Here is a 23,383-nt window from a genome sequence, read left to right as displayed (position 1 = left end):
AAATGTTACCTTGGCATCCATGATGGAGAACAATGTGGTAATGATGAAGAATGTAAAAAGCTTTAGTATCACAACAGTCCATGCAACATAAATCAAATTGATTAGCCATTTACTGTGCATGTATTGCCATTGAAATCAAGGTATTACTCAGTGTTTGTATGGATAGCAGAATTATACCTTAAGTGAAGAACAGATGAAAGAAGAATGATGGTAACAAGCACTGGAGGGTACGGAGAGGGAAGGGCCAGACTAGCTCCTTTCTTTTCTCCTTATCCCTTTATTTTTTCTTATCATAATTGCATACCACCACCAGGTATGTGTTTTCTTTCTCATAATACCTCAACAAAAATCCTTTACTTATCAAAAAAGCCATTGATTTTGCTAAAATGAATTAGAAAAAAAGATGATAAAGACAAAAGAGTGGGCTTTTTGTTAAATACATGTGAACAATGAATGTACACTAGCCATAGCATAGAGATCTATATGACCCTGGTATCCAGCAAACCTTTTGTGAGGGGATAGAGAGCAGGCAGAATTACTGTATGAAGTACTGATTTTCACAGCATACATTGGTTTGAACCTATCACGAGTAACTGGCCTGTTTCTTCAGATATGCTTTTGAATTGCCATTGAATTATAATGTTGGACCTCCATGATGAACTTTTTCTCGGTCTTGAAAGGCTATTGGTTCGCCACTATGACTACCAGACACTGGAGAGGCTTGGTCAGCATCACTCTCTCTGATAATGTTTCTGAACTGCATAAGCTTGTGGAGTTGGATTTGCTGAGTTAGTTTCAGCATTCAGTCACCACCAAGGACAGTAACTTGTAATATAGGTTTAGATTTTGGGTGGGATTTTATCTGTAAATGTTGTTCCGTATGTGAGTACTTGGAATGGATGTGTTCTTTATATGATTTTGTATCACTGAATTTCATTTATTGGAAAGGTTTATTGCTACAAGCCTAGAACACCTCTCTGTGTTATCAGTGACTTCTCATATTAAATGTGGCTAGTAAACACAGTAGTTCAGAGGTCTAGTGTTGTGTTCAAACAGGCATCCACTGGCATTTCAAGCTCCCTTATGAGGCTCTTCTGTGCCAGTTCATTCATATTTATTTTATACTTGGTTTGATTATTTCTTAGCCCAATGTGTATGGATATATGTTTGTCAACATTACATTTCATTTGTAATGTGGCAGCTCATAGATCATACAAATCTGTATCCGTTTGAACTTCACTTGCTGCTGTATTTGTGTTCATCACTCACTCTGATTGAGTGCATCATCAGCAGTTTGAATTAGTTTACTGTAGGAACCTCAGGCTCTATGATAAATTATAACCTTATGTACATTAAATTGTACACAGTATATCTGGGAGAAGTCCTTTTGCACGGTCCCTTGGATAGACACGTAATGACTTGGTGCTGAGTGGTCACTATATTGAAACTGATAGGCCAACCTTTTAGAAGAGCAGTCTAGGGAAATGTGGAATATTGGCTATTTTTCACTACCATAAAAGTTGCCATTTGGACCAAGCTCCTTTCATCTGTAGTATTTATTCACAGCTCTTTAAACAATTTTGCATTCCTGTGTTCCACGCTGAATTATTGTGGCTCTTAAATTATGCAACAGTCTGGCATGTGGAACTCTGTCGAAGACTTCCTACATTTCAAATAAATCAGTACGCTGTACACTATTACCTGACTTGTTTCTAAGCTCCATTCAAGAGTCTAGAAGGAGTAGATTCACCTTTCCTTATCCATGTGTTCTACACTTTCATCTGTTAACATTAAAAGTAAATCAAAAAACATCTTTTGGAGTTGACCCACTGCCACTGCGGGTCCAAGATCATGTGGGAACAATAATGTCAACAAGAGTGCCAGCACCTACTGCCTTCTCTGACCTCTCTCCAATTCTAATATTCTCACTGTCTGTCACTTGACGTTGAGATTATACTAATTAAATTAATTCACCTCTAAAGTTTTTCTTTAAAGGGATTTATATTTTTTTCTTAAGAGTTAAGTAAGTAAGCAAAAATACAGGCTTGAAGGACTTGTATAAAACACTATTGATTTAATATTTTTTTCCTATAAAATATAAAAATGTGTAGCATATTATTGGCCTATTCAAAGGCCATTGAAGTCAATGAGAGTCTTTCCATTGACTCCAGTGGGCTTTGGATCAGAATGTATCTACATATTACAAACACAAAATATTTGTTAAAAGAACATTACTAAGGTTGCAAAGTCAAGCACTCAAAAGTTAGGAAATGCCAAAATTAAGATTTCCTATGCAATCGTAACTTGGTCCCCTTTTGTATATAATTAGAAACTGTCGCATAAAACATGTGATCACTTACTTTTTTCTCCATAGGGTCCCTGTGTCATTCGGTTCACCCGTAATGAGCATTTATTCAATATATTTTTTATCCTCATTGTTCAATGTGTGGTCCCAAGAGAGCATGCTTTAGTGGGCACAGACTCTTCTTGCCATTGCCAGTCCCCCAAAGCTTGACCCCTTCTCGCCTGTGCTCTCCAAGCTGTCTCTGTCCCAGTTCTGTTTCTTCCCATCCCAGTCTTCTCTCCAGTCCCAGTCTCAGCTTTTCACCTGAGTTCCAGTCTCCTTGCCCCGCCAGTACCAGTTCCCTCCACCCCAGCTCCTCTTCTGATCTCTCTCTTCCTTCCCCATTACAAGTTCCTGGGCCCTGTCTGCCTTCTTTCCTTGGCCTCCAATCTCAGTCTCCCACTACTCCCTTCCTGGCTCCTTGCCTCAGTCTCCTCACTCCCAATCTCCTTGTCCAACCAGTCCCAGTCTTCCCTCCTCAATGATGTTAGACTCAGTGATATGGCATATAGTACATATGTATCCTTTTGACGTGCATTCAGTGACTTTCATTCTCATATTTTGTTGCATGTGAAGCCCATTTATTATGATTTTCTCCTACAATTTTATTATAGGAATTATTAAGAGAAAGATCTATCGATATGAATCGTCAGATAACATCAGCTGGCTCGTTAGCTATTTTAAGATACAGTAAAGTATGTATATTTTCTTTCCAAATAAACTTATATTTTTCCTGACGTGGGCTCAGTAGCAATCTCATCCCTGTTCCTATGAACCAGCAGAATGGAATCTACACAGTGTAGAAAAGTACACATTTTATGCCTGATCCTACAGTCATTGTACAATCAGAATGTCCACTGGCTTCTAAGAAATTCACTGGGATTTTACGAGCACAAAGATTTCAGAATTGGGTTACTTGTAAGTCCTTGTTAGATAGTACACGCTTAAAACCAGAACAAGCAATTTCATTTCCATGCAGACCAATGAGGAAAATTTGAAAAGAAGCTGGATCCATACCGAACAAAACAAGACTTTGTTTGAGCTCTTGTTAAATACGATTTTCCTGAAGATTCAGTTGTTGATCTTAAATAGTCAAAGTTCACCAACTATTACCACACATTAGAATCTGATATACCACCATTTTCCTCATAGCTATAATAAGACATAAATTGTAACTTTATTGTATCTTTTGACAAATGTTGACTTTTTAATGGCAGCCACTGTAATTGCACAACTAAATGTGTTTTCAAAATATTACTGAGAGAGAATTTGTTGATGTAAATCAAAGCAATGAGTCTATCGGCATAAAGCCTAGAAAGGAAGCATCTCAATATTAGTTTTTTTGCCGTAGAATCCTGTTTTCTATGATAGTGGTGGAAAGAATGGGTTAGTGCTCTTAGCAATTTAAATAAACAAACAAAATTAGTTGTGCACAAATAGAAATATCCAATGTAAAGAAAATATATTATTCTGAGTCTTTGGCCAAATTTTGCAAAAGTATTTGAAGTTTTAGCGTATGACAGTCTTCAGCACAGAGAAAAAATGTTAGATTGACAAGAAATCACAAACAGTTGATAAACATGGTTGAAGCTTCACAGTTGATGATCTTCTCATCTATTCATTCTTATTTTAAAGATCTGCCAGGATGTTATTTTCTAGATACAGTAGTGACAGAGAAATTATGTTCTTAGTGAATTATCTCCGGTGATTTCTGCTGAGATTGTTATACTGAACGGCATTGTTACATTGTTTCTTTCCTGGGGTTTCTGTAGAAAGAATGTTATTGAAAAGGTACAGTGGAGCAATTGTCTGTGTTGGTAGTTATCCCTGACACTGATTAATGAAGAGTTGTGATCAGCTGGGACTGTCTCAATTAACAAAGGCCATTCAAATACCTCAGGAAGACATTCCCTTTTTTGTGTGGATTTTAAAAATACTTACTGAACAATATTTTTGTTCCTTTTAAAATGTATTAAAACAAAAAAGCTAAAGTTAATGTTCAAATTCAGTACAATATTGCACTTCAATTTCAAGCAATACTTTATTTCTGTGGGGCTTGTCCTTAGTTCAGTTGTTTAGCATAATACATCAAATACATTTTTCCTTAAAGCAAAGCTTAATGTGCTAGCAGGTGTCTTACTGCAAAACAGCCACCATCAGACTGTTATAAACTATAACTCTGCCATCCTTCTAATAGTTCCCTGTTGATTTCTAATGCAGATTGTTTTGCCCCCACACTGCAGTTGCCTTCATCATGTTCCAGAATGGGTCCTCCTTTACATATAATTAGCTAGTAGGGGAGGTTAGACTCTTGTAAGAGATAGAAACCTCTGTGTATAGCCATTCTGGTCTTTTTAACCAGAATTACCAGTCAGGCATGGCACGTGTAAAAGTATTATGACACTGGGCACCTGCTTGGGAATAAGGTTTGAATCTGTCCAATTTAAATATGCCTGTTTACGTGAGATTTAATTTATCACAATTTCAGGGCTTCACAAATTATATATCCTGTATGATGCAAAGTTTAGGAGCCTGATTCTTCTCTCATCTTGGAGTCACAATGGTGTAACAATATTTACTTGAATGGAATTACTCCTGATATACACCAGTCACTGGTTGAAGTCTGGTCCCTTTTCTTTGCTAAGAAGATGCATATATAGAAAAACAGAGAATCCCATCGTATTAATTATAACACTTTTTCTCCCTTTCCTACCCTTTTCTGTTACCATCTCTTGTTATGCCTAAACTTAGATGGTAAGGTGTTTAGGTCTCCTGTCTTTTTATGTTCCATCAAGTGCCTATTGCACTTGAGGCATGGAGTGGGGGGGAATCTTTCAGAAACACTCACCATTGGGTTAATTCTTTTCCCATTTAAATCAATAGTAAAACTCCCATTGATTCACATAGCTCCAGCATCACAGATCTGAGTATTTTCATAATATAGGGAAGTATTTGTGGATAACTAAGAAAAGGGGAAAAGTAAAAATACTATAATTATGCTGGTTTATACAGTAGTGTTAGCTCAAGAGAGAATTAAGATTTATTTCCATGTAATGTTCCAGTATCACTCTTCATGATTAGTAGTTATAGCTTGTTGTTTCAATATAATGATTTAATTGCAGATATGGCATGATGACAGTGGATGTTTTCTGATTGCTGATAATTACAAGCATTATATCACTGTAGTATAGGAAACAAATATAAATATTTCCTTTAAAAATAAAGGGATGGATCCCCAGCTGGTGTAGATTGGTTTAGCTCCATTGGCTTCATTGACTGACTATCACTATTACACCTACTGAGGAACTGACCTGAAGAGAAGGCAGGACAGCAGTTGAAATGAACACTTGTGTGGTGATGCAGCTGAGATATGAACATGCCTTTCAAACCTTGTTTAAATTCTGCTCAACACTTGTGTTTTCTTCTTTGATTCTGAAAGTAAACTAAAGAAGTTACTGATTGATGGGCACTTTAAATCAATTAATAAATTAATTACATAATTAAATAAATAAAACTGACAGGTTAAAGCCCAATCTTGTGGTAACCTCCGTACAGCTAGTGGAAAATTGAACTTGTTTGGGTATTATTGAAAATGTTCTGCCACTGTTGGAAGAGGTAGAAACCTGGTTTAAAGAGATGATATCCCAATAGAGGAGGTACAGTATTCTGTAGAACAGTTAAAATCATACCTGAAAATAGTAGTTATTAAAAAAATTAGGGCCAAGATTTTTAAAAATGACTAATGGTTTTGGGTGTCTGATCTGAGAAACTTTCTGTTTTTCAGCAAGTGCTGAGTCAACCAGAATCACTAATCATTTTTTAAAATGTTGGCCAAAGAAACTGTTATTTGGCACAGATTGAGCGGATGACATCATTTATATCTATACAGTTATGAGAGGCATAGAGAGAAGATATAATAGTTTTTAGCACTTCTATATGATTTGCATGTTCAAAGTGATATATAAGCATTAGTTAATTAATATTAATTAAGCAAGGCTTAGAGTAAGTGTCAAATGAAAGAATAGAAGTACATAAGCTTAATCCAAGGAAGTATCAGGCCCTAACAGGATTTTCTTAAGGAAAACTACATTAAAAAAGCATCAAAATTATACATTAACCATCTCAATCCCAGTCAAAATTGTGATATTAACCCTCCTGTACAACTGGTTTATACATAAAATTATTAGGACAAATGTTCTTGTCATTGGGTATTACGATTTTAGGGTCATATTCTGATAATTGCACCAATATACACCTGGAGCGACACAGTTAATGTTAATAAAAATTAAAATTGTGAAACTCTGCTCTTTCTGGTTTTCACCATGGCATTAGAAATAAAGCAGTATCCTGAAAGAAATTATTCTTGTGGTATTTCTCATCTTGTTGAAACTAAGTAATCTTGCATATGAGACTGATCTGTTGAGATATCCAAACTAAAAAGATTTGGATATGTTTCAGATAAACAATCAACCTGTTGGATGCTTATCCTAGCTTCTGTACTTTGAGGTTCACCTGTCAATTACAACCTTAACATTCTTTTAGGCAAAAGTCTGATCCATTACTAACACATTTATCTGCTGCCCAGCACTAGCATCATGGTGCTTTTGTCAGCATTTTGACACCATCACCAACTCACCTCTCCTAGCTTCTTCTGCTCAGAGAGGGTTGGATCATCATGATCACTGGTTGCCCTCACCCCCAAAGGGTTACCACGCAGGGTCAGAAAAGAGTGACAACGCAGGAGAGCAGGCAACCATTGCTATGAAAAGGTGGAGATTTCAGCACCTTTTTCAGTGAATTTTAGAAACATACTTGGAAAGAAATGGAAAAACTCTAAAATAAGCTTTTTCCCCCAAAGTGTGACTCACTGCTCTTCTTTCTCTTAGCAGGTGCTATTGCATTAAGTCATCACCGTAATGCTTTTTTTAATCATGCCTCTTCTACAGTGCCAACAGAGGGTCAGGATCTCGCAGAAGAATTTGCCTATACAAAGAATACACCTGTGATAGTATCAATAATACAATAGAATTTCAGAGTTACGAACAGCTCAGGAATGGAGGCTGTTCGTAACTCTGAAATGTTTGTAACTCTGAACAAAACGTTATGGTTGTTTTTTCAAAAGTTTACAACTGAACATTGACTTAATACAGCTTTGAAACTTTACTATGCAGAAAAAAATGCTACTTTCCCTTTATTTTTTTTAGTAGTTTACGTTTAACAGAGTACTGTACTGTATTCGCTTTTCTTTTTCTTTTTCTTTAATGTCTCTGCTGCTGCCTGATTGTGTACTTCCAGTTCCAAATAAGGTGTGTGGTTGACTGGGCAGTTCGTAACTCTGATGTTCATATCTCTGAGGTTCTACTTCGCTTGTATCCCAGGGGCGTGCTAGCACCAAGTTTTAAGGCCATTTTTGTGGGATGATATTTCATGGTTTGTTTATTTGGATAATTATTTTTGCCTTAGTGACAGGCCAGTAACTAAATACTGAATGCATTTTAATGTAGCAGCAAATTACAGTGTATCAAGGATAACACCATTTTTGTTCCTTCTGGTAACATTTGTTCATGAATATTAACAAGTAATCTATGGATTGAATGTAATCTATGGATTTGATATTGCTCAGGCTGGTATTTTCCAACAAGACACACTGGAAACAATATTCAGGTAGCCTCAAATAAAACTGATACTAAAAGTGAAGTGGCTGATCTGTTTAGATGATCTGAATGCTATTTTCCAACTTTGAGCTGGTTCTGCAGTGCTGTCTTTCTCTTTGCTAATTGCTCTGACCGTGGTTTTCTCTCACTGTTGGGGTAGCTCTGCAGTTTGACTGACCCAGGTGCTAATGCTAACAGTTCTCTCCTCTCTGCAGGTTTATTCATCATCATCCAGGGTTTATTTTTTGTACAATATCTCACATATAAAAATATCTCAGACCCACTTGTATACCCTAGTTCCTGCACTCACTGATCTTGACCTCCTCTCTTTTAAAAAATCTTAAGCTTTTGTGTAGTACCATTGTCAATGCTCCATCACTGATTCTCAGACACTTTCAACTGTCACACTCTGTCAAAGCCTTTACAGAGCCTGGCCCCTTGTCCAGACCTTTTACTTTGAGTGACAGATGGTGTCAAGATAACCTGAGGTCACAACTTTAATGCTAGCAGTCTCAAGGAGGCAAAAATAAGAAGGTAGTGTGCCACCAGAGTCAGCATTCCATTAGAATGTGTTGGATGGCCAGATGTGAAGTTTACTTATCATTCCTGGACTCCCTGCAGAATGGTACTTATTAACCTTGAGAGCCAGAGTTCTGGAGACTTTTTCTACTTAAAGTCAGAGATTAAGCAGGTGTGACAGTTGCATAATCAGTCTACAGGTAGTTGTGCAACAGGAGCAAATCCATGGCTCAGGGTGGGGATGGGGGCAGGAGTATGAATCAAAGACATGGACAGAGGTGGGAGAGTGAGCATGAATCCAGGACTATGGTGGCGAATAAATGGACTGCATTCAGATTAATGTTACTGTACTGAAATCTTATTCTGAAATCGTTTTATGACCATCTTGAATGTATGTTATTCTCCTTTCTAACTCCTCTTGTATGATAGATTTCCAGCTGTTAGGAAACCAAGTGGAATAAGTAGAGTTACTCAGCTTGTAGATAGTGTATCAGATTTCGATCTCAGTTACATCTGTGTAAATCTGGAGTAACTTCATTTATGTCAATCAACTTGACAAATAAAACTAAGAGCAGAATTTGACTTGTATCTCTATTTCAGTTCCCAACTGTAGATCTGACCTCTCTTTTGAGAGGAAGATACACATTATCTTTTTCCCCTTTTATATTATTTCCATCTCCAGGTGTCTATCAGTTACCATCTTTTATTAATTATAAGTGTTATCATTCCTGGATGATGAAATTAGTTCAATTTTTCCTAACTGAAGGGGCTCAATGCCTTAGCAATACTGAGAAAGCTAGGATTGCGATGGGATAAAGCCCTTCTAGAATCATAGAATATTAGGGTTGGAAGAGACCTCAGGAGGTCATCTAGTCCAATCTCCTGCTCAAAGCAGGACCAACACCAACTAAATCATCCCAGACAGAACTTTGTCAATCCGGGCCTTAAGAACCTCTAAGGATGGAGATTCCACCGCCTCCCTAGGTAACATATTCCAGTGCTTCACCACCCCCTTGGTGAAATAGTGTTTCCTAATATCCAACCTAGACCTCGCCCACTGCAACTTGAGACCATTTCTTCTTGTTCTGTCATCTGCCACCACTGAGAACAGCCTAGCTCCATCCTCTTTGGAACCCCCCTTCAGATAGTTGAAAACTGCTATCAAATCCCCCCTCATCCTTCTCTTCTGCAGACTAAATAACCCCAGTTCCCTCAGCCTCTTCTCCTAAGTAATGTGCCCCAGCCCCCTAATCATTTTCGTTGCCCTCCACTGGACTCTCTCCAATTTGTCCACATAGCTTCTGTAGTGGAGGGACCAAAACTGGATGCAGTAGTCCTGGTGTGGGCCTCACCCATGCCGAATAGAGGGGAATAATCACTTCCCTCGATCTGCTGGCAATGCTCCTACTAATACAGCCCAATATGCCGTTGGCCTTCTTGGCAACAAGGGCACACTGCTGACTCATATCAAGCTTCTCGTCCACTGTAATCCCCAAGTCCCTTTCTGCAGAACTGCCACTTAGCCAGTCATCCCCAGCCTGTAGCAGTGCATGGGATTTTTCTGTCCTAAGTGCAGGACTCTGCACTTGTCCTTGTTGAACTTCATCAGATTTCTTTTGGCCCAATCCTCCAATTTGTCTGGGTCACTTTGGACCCTATCTCTACCCTCCAGCATATCTACCTCTCCTCTCAGCTTAGTGTCATCTGCGAATTTTGCTGAGGATGCAATTAATCCATCATCCAGATCATTAATAAAGATGTTGAACAAAACTGGCCCGAGGACCAAACCCTGGGGCACTCCGCTTGATACTGGCTGCCAACTAGACATCGAGCCATTGATCAGTACCAGTTGAGCCCAACAATCTAGCCAGCTTTCTATCCACCTTATAGTCCATTCATCCAATCCATACTTTTTTAACTTGCTGGAAAGAATACTGTGGGAGACCATATCAAAATCTTTGCTAAAGTCAAGATATATCGCATTCACTGCTTTCCCCATATCCCTTCTTTAATACTAGTAACCTGCTTTTTTAAAATCTAACACAATAAATGGCCTGTAAGTTTAATCAATAATGCTGTTACTATAAATATCTGTCAAAATCTTTTAGCACTTTTTATTGTGCTTTCTTCATCTTCTAATATTCAAGCCACTTGCCTCAATATTCAGATGATAACATAGTTTCCAAACCATTTAAGCCTTACAATTTTCTTTAGAGACTGAGTCTATTATTTGACAAAACATTAGAATTACTGTTTACTTCTTGTTTTGCAAGATCTTACCTGCTTGTGTGGTAATTGTTTCAGTTTGTTCCTTTAATATGATTTATCTTTGGTTTCTTTTGGGTATTTGAACTATTACAATAATATTCTTTTGCTGAACAGGCCCGGCTGAAACAAAAACTTACATACTACCAGTAATGATTGATTATGTTTAGTTTTTAGTAACACAGATATATCATATTTCATTACTGTAATCCTTCAGTCCTGCAAGGAGTTGCTCCATCTTAAAAAGTTATAATGGGAAGATGTTGAGGACAAACTAATTTCAGAAGAGAGTTAGAGGGAAAGCTCTGCAAAAAAAAATCGGTGTCAGTTTTCTGCTTTTGTTTGGTATTTCATTTGTATATGTTGGGCAAGGTCTTTGGCCGTCTCGAGTCTTCTTTGCACAGTTCCCATGGTGAAAAATCAGGATTAAAACCATCTAAACTGACTAGGGGTGGATTTCCACTGTGTAGAGGAAACCTCATGGGTATAAGGCTGGCCCAAAGGCTTCTGTGTAACTCTCTCCTGCCACCTGGCACTGGGGGTGTGTCTGAGAGTTGTGGGCGTGGTTAAGGTATCCCTATACCCTCAACAATCCCAACGTGTTGGGACATGTTTTTTAGGTGATAAACTATTTAACATTGTGTCAGGGACCAGCCTGGTGGCAGCAGGATAGTCACAGGAATGAGTCTGTGTGAGAAAGTAGCTTATCGCCACTTTAGCACCTCCCCTTCTGAACTGTGCTGAGTGCAGTTTAGATCTGGCCTGCCATATTTTGGCTGTCATCTGTCCCTTGTTTTCTGTGATTTGTTTCTATTTTTCTATTACTTGTTTCTCTTTGCTTTCTGATTTGAATCTTTTTTCTTACAGTATAAGGGCCAGATTGTGGCTTACATACCCACAGCGGAGAATAATGAATACCTTATCCCCCCGTGAGCGACCAAGACATTGGGTGTGGGTATGCAGGAGTAAGCAGATACTGGGGCCTGTTTGATCTCTCCACAGAGCAGGTGGGTGGGGAGAGGACAGGGCCTTGGCCTGTATCTCACTACTCCTTAGCCAGTGCAGTTCAGCTGGAAGTTAAGGGTTGTAATTACTGTTGGTATAAGCCAGCGTTCTTCCTCTCTCCCCTCACCAGAGTCAGGGGCAAGCAGGAAGGAAATGGTCACTCTGAGGTATATTTCTGAGGTGCAGTGCCTCCCAGGGCTGCTTCTGGAGTCGTACTGCTTATATACCAGCCCTTGCTCAGAGCTGTAACCAAAGCCTCAAACTAAAGCAATGAAAAAAAATTTAAATAGTATTGTATCAGGTTATATTGTACTTACCTTTGTAGTCTCTTTCCTTTTCCTTTTTGCTTTTCTTCACCTAATAAAATGGTTAATCAAAAATAATAAATACTGAACTGGAAATGGAAAGGTCTGTCCAAACCAATCAACCTGCATATTTTGAGGCAAAAGCCAGAGGAAGAGGATGAAAGCATTTGCCTCTTTCCAATCTTTCTGAATATAAAATTCAAGCCAAATTTGATGTCGTGTCATAGACTGTTAAACAAAATTATTTGGCTCTGTTGAGTAAATTCTCAAACTGTTTCACTGTCTTATTGTATTACATACAAACCCTGTAAACAAATAACAGAAGAATTCATGGATACTGTATTGTCTAGCACCACTTAAAAATGTGCATGTATATTTGTTGTTTATTTACCTACTCTGACTTTTTTGTATACCTGTTTTAGTCTTTTAATTTACAATGCAACCTGATTAGCTTTGGATGCTGTTGGATATTTAACTGTTTCAAAAGACTCTATATTTTTAGACAAAATAGAAGCACAATATATTGGTGAAGCCTCTATAATGTTGTCTTTTTCCAATCGTTATTTTCATGACATTGTTAAGACTAGGCACTGCAGTTAACTGAGTCAGTGTTCTCATTTAGCTTTTCTAGCCTGTGATTAAATGGGAGTTGCTGCTTGTTGTAATATGAGTTGGCTGACAAAAGCTAAATCTGTCACAGGTGCTACAATTTGTACATCAGGAAATTTGCTTTCCAAACACTAATTATTCCCATAGTATCGTACTTCACACAAAGCACAGATAACACAGTCAGCAAAATTTCCTCAGTTTTATCATTGGGCTGTAAATTAGGGTTTGTCTCCTACCATTGTATAAAATGTAGATGATGGAACTTCTAAAGCAGGAAACCCTTTGTTTTTATAAGGTTTTTCTTGCTTTATTCTCCCAATCCAAGTGCAGAAGTCTTAGATTGTTCCAATAATAATTTCTGAATTTCAAATCTATGATTGTATATGTATTCTGTAGGGAGATAGTAAGGCATGAATCTGATAGGGTAGCCTAGAGCTTAACAGATAAAAATGAAAACATTTTGTTCCAGGAAGGTCCAAAACTAACCCAGAGATGTATTTAAAAATTAATATGGGGAATTACCTTTATTTGGTAAGAGCCTATAGGGTATACCTCTGACCTCAAGTACACATCATTTTTATATTTGGCAGCCTCTCCTATGCAGAGGCTTGGGACTGAAGAGCTGTTATGGGCTAGTCCTCATTCCTTTGGGAGGATGGCTCTTCCTACTTTTTAGCTTTTTCGTTACTGAAGGGGAAACGTGGATAATGAGTCACTGCAACTGTGGCTGAAAAAACAGAAAACTTCAGTTTACTGCCGTATCAGGTATTCTCAGATCACGTGCTCACAAAGACATATTCTTCCACTATAAGCACCCCTTTTATGTGATATGCACATTTTCTTTTGCTTCCCATGGTGTAAAAGCTTTTTAGGATAGCATGCTAGAGCCTGTGTTGACAATATTATCTATTTCTGCATTTAATCAGAAGGGAAAACACCTGTCCACGAGACCCCACTAGATATGAGGAAATGGCTCCGATGGGCTATTTCTTGGTTAAATATTTTATAAAAGATCTAGCTGTCATCAGAGTGTGTGGGTCCTTGACATTAGCCACAGAATGGCCTGCTAAAATAAACAGTAGAGCTTTATTTTAGAAATTTGCCTCTTTCTTTGCCATGAATTGTCTGGAAACAGATACTGAGACTATACACATTTTTAAAAAGTAAATAGGAAATACTAATCTTGATGAATTACTTAGAAAAGGTAAAACTCTGAATTCTGTATGGGAAAATAATTGAGGATTTGTTTGTTGGTTTGTTTTTCCATTTGAATTTATTTAATCTTCTATTTTAATATATTGTAAGCTGTCTCAAGAAAATGTTTATTGAGTCTTTGAGGATGAGCATATTGTATATTGCTAGATTTCCAACAAACAAAAACATTTATGTAATTTAACTTATACTAGCAGTGATTCACAGCTGTAATTATTTGGCCTGTGTACAGTAACTTCTGATTTGTATTTTTGTTTTATTTTTTGTAGGACTATTTGACAATTCACAAGTATGGCAATGCAGCCAGAAATGATCTCTGGAATACCCTGTCAGAGGTAAAGTGCAATATAGCCTAATACACTGAGAGAAAAGCAGGAAGCCATAGTGGTGTTTTTATGCCAGGGTTGGAAGAGAATAGTGCATATTGAAATGCCTAAACCCAAGAGCACATTTAAAAACTAATGCTAAGAAGTACCGTTTGGGTTCACAGAAAGCGGAAACCTGAAAAAAAATGTTTTCAGTTGTTATGTTATATTACTGACACCAAATAAAGGGAAGGCCTGCTCTCATTGACTTCAGTGGGAGCAGGATAAGGTCTGTAAGTAGGAAAGAGCAGGAAAATGCTGTGTTTTGGCATTTATATTGAATAGGCTTTTGATATGTAAATATTCATGATTTGTCTGAAGGACAGACCTTGTAAAGGCTTAAAGCTGGGCATTGTATTTTCTACTGTCAGCTGTTATTATTTGATGTCCTTAGACCAGCTGCAGGTGGTTACAAGGATTCTGAAAGCCACCCTTGCTTCTTCTGTACAGTTTCTTACTTTTTCCTTTCCTTTCCTTATGTTAAAGCCTTTGGGGCAAATTCTCAGTGATTTGCACTCAAAAGTGCATTCCAGTCAAAGAACAGCAGAACTCACAGCAAACGTACAGGCACAGGATTGTGACTGCATTCTTGGCCATAAGCAACTACTGTCACATTGGATATGTCAAACCTGTTAATGGTGGGATTTAAAATTCCATGTTCCCCTACCTATCAGCATATCTGTTGTCATCCTTTACATTCTCGAGATGTCTCACATGCAGACTGAGTTCCAAGGGGTTCTTCCTGGGATTTGCTTGGATTCACTAGAGGTCACTTTCTGAAATCAGACCTTTTTAAAGTGTCTCAAGATGGGCACCCAAAATCAATAATCCCAAGAGAAAATCTTCATCAGTATATCCAACTCCTTTTTTAGCCTTTTCTGATCATGGAAATCATTTGCATATGGCCATCCACAGTCTTTGTGAATACTGGAAATGTGGAGAAGCAGGTCTGAAACTCCACTCCTTTTAGGTATGGGTGGGATTTTCAGAAGTGCCTGAATGACTTAGGGGTACAAATCCCAATGAAAATCATTGGAACTTGTGCTTCTAAGTCACTTAGGTGCTTTTGAATATCCCACCCTGTCACTGTGTTTGCATTTTCTAGCTTGCCACATGAGTATTTATCGTTTTCAGTTCTTAACGCTGTTTTATTTTGATATGCATGATCAAATGTCTAACTCTTATCTAGAAAGAAGGCTTCTCCTCAATTAATTTTTTTTTACCATTTACATCCTGTATTTATGCATGGAAAGTGCCTGTGCGTATAGATGCTTAATTCCTATTTAAACAGCTAGAAAATTAATGGTCCTCTAGTTTAAAAAGTAAATGGTATTATGTGTTAGATACTAGTATTGCATCAATATACTAAACCAAAACTTTTTTTTTTTGGAAGGCTCTAAAAAAGGTTGGAAAATTTGTAAATATCCAAGAGGTAATGGATCAATGGACGCTACAGATGGGTTACCCCGTTATCACCATCATGAGAAATGAAACTGCAGACAATATCATAGTAATCTCCCAAGAGCACTTTATTTATGACATTGATGCTAAAACCACAGATCCTGACCTTGGAAACAACAGGTACATTATTTCTCAATAAATATTCCTACTAAAAGTTGTAGTTGTTTAGCTGCTTCATGCCAGTATTTTAAAGCAGAAGTCCCTGCCAAAGTCACTTAGCTTTGCCTAGAATCAATCGCATAATATGGCCCTAACATTTTAATTTTATTAAAGATTATTCTTTTAAAAAGGATTAGAATTATATTAGCATAATAAATAACAAAAGCTTTTTATATGCACATTTGCATCTTTAGTGCTCTCTCCGGCTTTTTGCAATCTAGGGTACACATCTATTCCATGGCCTCTTCTTTTGGTTTTGTGGCACTCAACGAAATGCACCAGCATGTGCCTAGATCCCTTCTGATGCTGCATACTTGAGAGTGGCTTTCAAATATCAGCAGGAGTATTCTCTTATTTTGACTGAAAATGTTAATCAGCAGTCTTACAACAGCTTACATCAGCTTGTACTGATGCTCCCGATAGTCTGGTCATGTGTTAAGGAAAAACTAGACAACTAAAGATGAACATCTCATATGGTAGCCCCTGAAAAAGGAGAAGCCTTTGGAAGTGCTTAAAACACAGATACTGGCTATTTTTAAAAAAATACAGAGCTCACTATCAGCATACTAGGTAAGGGGAAGGCATAGTTGACTCTAAGGGCTTGTGTAGATAAACAGTTAGTGCACAGCAAACTGGGGAGTAAATCTATAGTGCACTAGCCTGCCACACCCTAATTGTCTGTGTGAACCCTGCTGCTATTCACTAAAAGTTCCCTAGTGTGTTTTGATCTATTCCTCTATTAAATGGGAGTAGGTCATTGTGCACCAGGGAATATTCAGTATGCAATAGCAGAGTCCACATGGAAGTGTGTGGCACACTAACATACTGTATGTTTACACTCCAGCTTGCCATGCACTAGTGGGTTGTCTAGACAAGCCCAAAGAAACTTTTATGCCTCCCCTGATCTTGGATGCAAACTAAACCTCAGGGCAAGTTAGAGCAGCCACATAGCTGCTGTAACTTACGATAGCTAGAACAGTCCCTTAGGGATTAGTCTTTCCGCTGGGATTGGTAGAGCACTTAGCTCTCTGGCCCCACCCCCAGTGGCTTGCATCATACACACTTCCCAGAATGTCTCCTCCCTGTTCCAAGCTAGCTCCAAGACACTCCTTGCACTATTAGTGCCAAAGGAGGCTGAAGTTAAGCTGAGTATGCTGGCTTTATACCAGCCCAGGATTTCCAGACATTTCCTAGTTAAGGCATCTTTAAGGTTCCTTTTCTGGGGCCAGGACCTGTCTGATCAAGTTGAAAGCAAACTCAAAACTATCTGCTAGGGTTGATGTCTACAGGACTGCCATTTAGTCTAAAAGCTGCCGTCTTCACCTCTCTGATTGAATGCACAAAGGTCACTCTCTGAATCTTGACTTGTCACAGGAAGGACAATAGAAGTCATCAAAAGGTAAAACTAGGTTCAGATGTTCACTTGACATGTTTGGGTTTCAAACTTTCTTACAGTTTCCTGTAAGAAAGTTTGTATTGTTAAAAAAAACACTATACTGTAAATTTATTCTCCATTGTTTCATGTGCCATGGATGTTGTGGAACTCATACCTAAATATGGTACATGTCAATTGTTGTTTCACTGGCTATAGTGTTAGCTCCCCAGCGGGAGCTAAATTTAAGCGTATGCTTAATACTTTGTTGACACAAATCCTATATTTGTTCAAGAACAAGAAAGATGAAAAAGTATATTGTGTGGATGGAAAGTGTCTGTGCCTCACAGTTCAGTATTACTCTTCCAAGAACAATTTGGGCTGGTCTACATTAACTCTGCAAGTCAATCTAAGTTATGCTATTTCAGTTACGTAAATTAGGTTGACTTACAGTGGTGTTTACACCACACTCTCCCGTCAACATAGTTACCACCTCTCGGGGAGGTGGAGTGCAGATGTTGATGGGAGAGCACTACTCCCATCAACATAGCATGTCTTCACCAGACCCAGTAAATCGACACCACTGCATTGATTTCTGCGGTGTCAATTTAGCCGGTAGTGTAGACCTGGCCTTTACCTATATATCATATTTATTTGTGAAGTGGTTTTTGTGTCATGGAATGCTATATATATAATTATGTATGTATTTATACATGTATACATATGTGTGTGGATATACATCCTCAGATAACGTGAGTGAATTTTATTACTCAGGAAAACAATGTCTAATAGTGTTTAGATAACCTAAAACAAGTATAGTACTGTAAGCATTGTGCAAACTTTCCCATTCATGTTTGTCAATGCATCTCAGTCTTAATTTGCAGTAACTCTGCTACTCCAGTCTATGAGCAAAGGCTACCAGCCATGCAGTGATTTTGTGTGGATGTGGATAGCTGAGAGTTAAAATTAGACCATTAATACACTTACTTTCATTTGTGACATAAATTCAGATTTGAACTCAAATTGCTGAAGGTGAAAGGCTAGTGCACTAACCCTCTTTACACCTCCTTGCCTCTCCCCTGAGAGAATAGGCTTTGTGGTGAGTAAGTACTTGATGTTTGGATCCTGTTTTTTTATTACTTCTTTGCCCCTCCCTCCCCCACCCCCGGCTGCAGGATAAGTGTGGGGTGGGCTCAGCACACTCTCCCTCCCTCAAGAATTTTCAGCAGCTGCTTATGAAGATAAAGGATAACCACACTTCCCCAAAGCTCTGGGAGGTTAAGATCTCTGGTTGGGGCCCAGCTCCAGGTCCATTGACTCTCCTTTGCTTTAAAAAGACTTATTTTAGAATAGGTCTGGCCAGATGTATTTTGATAAATAAAAGAGAGAGCTGAAATATTTAAGAACCACAGTTTTGTAAAAATGTCTTTTCTGCTCTCTATGCCAAAGCACTTGTGTCATAATTAACTATTTAAGATGCAGTATAAAACACCACACTTAATTTTTTTCTCTAAAAACATATGCAGGACAATACAAAGCAACAAGCCGCGTTTCCAGGGGACTCAATGCCAGAGTGAATACTCTTGATACCCCTGGAAGTGGTTTTCTTTGAGTGCTGCCTAATCCAATACAGATGAGCATTTTTAAATTTTCGTTGTCGATAAGAAGTAGAGTGTATATATTTGTTTTTCCTAGTCTAACACAAGACTCCACATACATACTATAATTAGAAGAGGGGAAAAGCTGTATTTTAGGGGCCAGATATTCAACATGTGACTTCTTTGTGTGCATACAATTTGATTTATGCAATTTTAAACACTATCACTGTGCATAAACACTATAGAATTAATATAATCCTGTTTCTATGCACAAATGAACATTGATTTTACTGGACACCTAGCCCCGGAAGATAGTTTATGTGGGAAATATTGAGAGAAAATAAGAAATTACAGACTCCTGGTCCGGGGGAATGCCACAGTATACAAGGCCCCAGTCAAAGTCCATTGAAGTCAATGGAAGTCTATTGATTTCAATGGGGTTTGGTCAGACCCATAATGATATGACAGATAATGTTCTAATTTGAAGCTATCCCAGGAAAAGTCCATAACTCTTACTTTATGGTGCACAGGGCAGATTCTGCCCTTGAATGAGTACATAAAACTTCCGTTGACTCAGAGTCATGTCTGCATATCTGAGGACAGAACATGTCCTGGCATTACAGGACTGCACAAAATGAAGAGATACTCCATATGACAGGGTTCAGTGGGTTTTCCTCATGACAGAGAGAACCATAATTTCCAGGCATTGAGAAGACATCTAGAATAATCCATCACTACAGGAATGATTCACAGGTTTGACAAAAAAATATGAAAAATAATCCGCTGTCTAGAAAATGAGCTAACCAGTTCTGATGAAATCTATAAACCATTTTGGTTCTATATTGAAGGGGAGGCACAAACATAGAGTTCTCAGATATGGAGAGATTATTTTTCTTTTGAAAATACACAGAATTCGTCTCTTTAAAAATAGAGAAATAACTTCTTTACATTTAAAAAATATATTTGCTACTTTCTGACTGAGATGAAGGGCCAGGAACTATTCAGCCACAGTTCATGTCCCAGTGGGAGTTCCTGGTGTCACTATGCAAATGTACAGTGCTTTCTGCAGCGTGGGCACAGTTTTGATTGTTCATATTTATTGTTTCATCATACATTATGGGAAGGAGAAATACTTCTTACCTCCTCGAAAGAATATAGAAGGCCCTAAACATAGTAAAACTACCATGGTTCCACTGGCTATGGGGAAGGATGCATGTCACACAGGGGGACTCTACACTCCATATATGCTGCAAAGTTTGGCTCCACAGTACCTCTCTCTGTGGGGACTCTGGGGGAAAGTTAATGGCCTGGGCTGGTTAGGGGGGCAACCAACAGACTCAACACTGTGCAGATTCACAGGTCCAACACCACATATGCCCCATGTGAAATAGAGAGTGGCTCAGTAGCCACTCCACTTCAAACCGTATGATTGATTGGGGGATTTATTTCCCATTGAACCTCCTCTCAACTCCCTGCACAAAACTCATTTATTCAAGCCTTGCAAGAAAGGGGTAGTGCTTGCCCCCTTAGTAATGAGAAATGAAATTATAAAAAACATTGCCAGGTTTATCCCCATTTGTTATTTATATGACACTTTGGGTGTATGTACACACAAATACAGTTTTCCTTTACTAAATTGTTTGCCTGTTGTAGACAACAACTGCCCCACTTCCAGAATAAAGGTTTAACTCACCCACTTTCCCATCTCTCTTTTGAGAGGAGCTCAAAAGGTCGTTTTCTTTTTATGTCTTTCACCTTTATAGCGTATGGCATATTAAGCGCAAGTTATAATTGCGATTGCACATAAGTTTCTTGTCACCGAAGGGCCTGATTCTGCCACTCTTGCTTACATTGATTACTACCATGGGCATTCAGCATGAATAAGAGTGGCAGAATTGAACTCTGAAGTAGTGGGATGTTATTGTATTCTGTATGGTATGCAAGAAATGAACAACATGGGATAAAAAAAATCAAAACTACTGCATATATGTACAAATATCTAAAAAACTTTAAACGTTTCTTTATTGGGTAAACCAGGGCTCTATCCTGGCTGCTCCAGCTGAAATGGAAAACGGTGCAGGGAGCCCCTTCCCACCACTTGTACACTCATGTTCACTAGGCGACAAACATAATGTCAGTGGTTGTGCTCTTCCTGATTATGGAGGCAATCCACACACCAGCTGCTTGTCAGGAGGCAGCACTGTGTGGAGTGCATGCTACATGTCTAACTAATAGATACAAGAGCTGCTTGTAATAGTGTTCTCAAATACCCTCTCAGGCCCATGCAGGCACAATGCCTTTGGCCACTGCCACTAACTTGCCCAGTGCACACTTTGCCCAATATATCGTTTTCCCTCTAAAAGGCACAGAAGTCTCCTCAGCATTTTGTATCACTTTTATCTGTAGAAGTTCTTTTTTACATGTTACATTATGGAATCAGAATATAAAATGCCCTTACAGTCTGCTAATGTGTGTTCCTGCATTGATGTCACTTTTCAGCATGATTGCTGCTGTGAGCAATGATGTCAGAAATGCCAGTTTTAATTTAACCTGTGATTTCCAAATGCATTTCACATTTTATACTTGGATTGCTTCCCACCATAGAAACTTTCAGCATACTCTGATGTGCAGTGTGGCTGCAACTGTTAATGTTGTAGTGTGCCGAATACTAAAGAGGATAAAATTGGTATATTGTGTTATGGGTTTCTACACAGTGACCGCAGTCCCACACACTTAGAGAAGTTGAGCTGACAATAAAAAGTTTCTGCTTTTTTTTTAAATTATTGCTGTGGGCTATGTTGCTTTCCACATGTTTTCATGTACTAATTCTCAGGAATTATTGGGCACAACTAAGTTAATTAACCCACATATTCCTGATTTAAAAAAAAATCATGGAGGGAGAGGTTGGTGTGCTTGTGTGCACAGAGATATGTTATAATTTGAAATGGGGTAAGTATGGAGTCAGGTGGGCAGTGTTCGTGGGGTGGAGCAGAACAATGAGGGAGGAGGAATTGGGAAGGATGGTAGCTGTTTTGGGGAGTGGGAATAGGTCTTGGAAGCTGGTGTAGAGCATTATAGATGTGGGAGCTAGATAGTGGGACTCAGTCAGGAGATGAATGGTATGGCTGGCACTGCTGCAGTGGTTGTTGTCTGAATGGACGTGCATGCTGCTCTCTGTAATCAAAGGGTGGTGGGTGGTTCAGTGGTCCAGAAAAGAATGGAAATCCTTTGGTATATGACTGATCCCTTGACGTTTGAGGATGCTTGTCTTCCACTGAATGATAGACAATTATTGCTGGTGTACCTGTAGGTGACTAATGAGATTGATCCGGGATCCATAGATCTTGTCACTGTTGGGGCAAACTTTTCCCAGTGGAAGGGGAAGATCATGTTGAGTTGGGCTGTGGTGTGTTCTTTCCTCCTTTCCCATTTTTCTGTTTCCTGTTGTCTTAGTTGCATCTCAAAATACTGGGGTCCTTGCCACTAGGTCCTTCTCCATTTTGGTCAGTTGAGGGCTTGGGTTTCCCATGAGTTTATGTCAATATTGCACTTCTTCATATTGACTTTAAGGGTGTCTTTGAAGCACATTTTTTGCCCACTCCTTGTCTTATTGACCATGGCAGTTGTGAGAACATTACCTGCTTGGGAGTCAATTGTCTGGCATTTGAAGAATATGGCCTGCCCAACAGAGTTGGTGATGTCTGAGCATAGCTTCAGTGTTGGAGTTTTGGCTTGGGACAGAACACTGATGTTGGTGCGCTGGTCATCCCCCTTGATTCAGATGATTTTGCAGAGGCACTGTTGATGGTATCATTCATGAACCTTGAAGTGTCTACTGTATGTGACCCAGGTTTTGGCACCACACAGAACAGTAGGGATAACAACAGACTGGTACACGAGAAGCTAGGTTTGATTCTTGATGTCACAATCTTTGAAGACACATTTTCTCAGTCCTGTAGCCTGATTTGGGGTGGGTTAATAGAGACAGTGGAATTTATCCACTTAATTTAGTTTTTATTTAATAATTAATTTCCTAATTAATTACTAATATTAATAATAATTAATAGATATTAATAATATGGATACGGCTCGCGAATATGTGTGATCAGAAGATAAACTTCGTCTTGAATCAGGCTTCACAGAATTTATACAAGGAGATTGGGGTATCTGACAGGAAATTACACTGAGACAGAACTAGTCAATCAAGACCTTTTATTTAAAATCAATGAAACAATAAGTAAATGTAAAATGTTAAAAGCAGTTTGAGATTACAAAGTTACAAATATCACAGTTATTTAAGAGATATAAATCTATGATAATACACAGTTCTAAATGCACTCTATAGCACTAGGGTGTTGTTCACACCTTTGACAGATAGAGGAAGTTATAAAGAAACTGGTTATGAGTTAAACCCTTTATAGACTAAATGTTTTAAAGGTAAAGCAGAAATAAGAATTATTTCATACTTACAGCTGTGAAAGGACAGAACACTACGACTTATCAGTAGTTGACAGC

General features: G+C 38.5%; 1 protein-coding gene across 3 annotated transcripts in view; it reads left to right on the top strand.

The window, feature by feature from the left end:
* Window positions 1-23,383, top strand: part of TRHDE (thyrotropin releasing hormone degrading enzyme) — a 312,690-nt gene that overhangs the window by 203,738 nt on the left and 85,569 nt on the right. For all 3 annotated transcript variants that reach the window (XM_039520544.1, XM_039520543.1, XM_039520542.1), the window contains 2 exons: window positions 14,183-14,248; window positions 15,672-15,859. In XM_039520544.1, the coding sequence (XP_039376478.1) occupies window positions 14,183-14,248; window positions 15,672-15,859 (254 nt within the window). The remainder of the gene's footprint in view (window positions 1-14,182; window positions 14,249-15,671; window positions 15,860-23,383) is intronic.

The sequence above is a fragment of the Mauremys reevesii genome, linkage group 1 (assembly GCF_016161935.1).
Source record: "Mauremys reevesii isolate NIE-2019 linkage group 1, ASM1616193v1, whole genome shotgun sequence".
NCBI classification, from domain to species: domain Eukaryota; kingdom Metazoa; phylum Chordata; order Testudines; family Geoemydidae; genus Mauremys; species Mauremys reevesii.
This window is presented reverse-complemented; position numbering and strand designations above follow the sequence as displayed.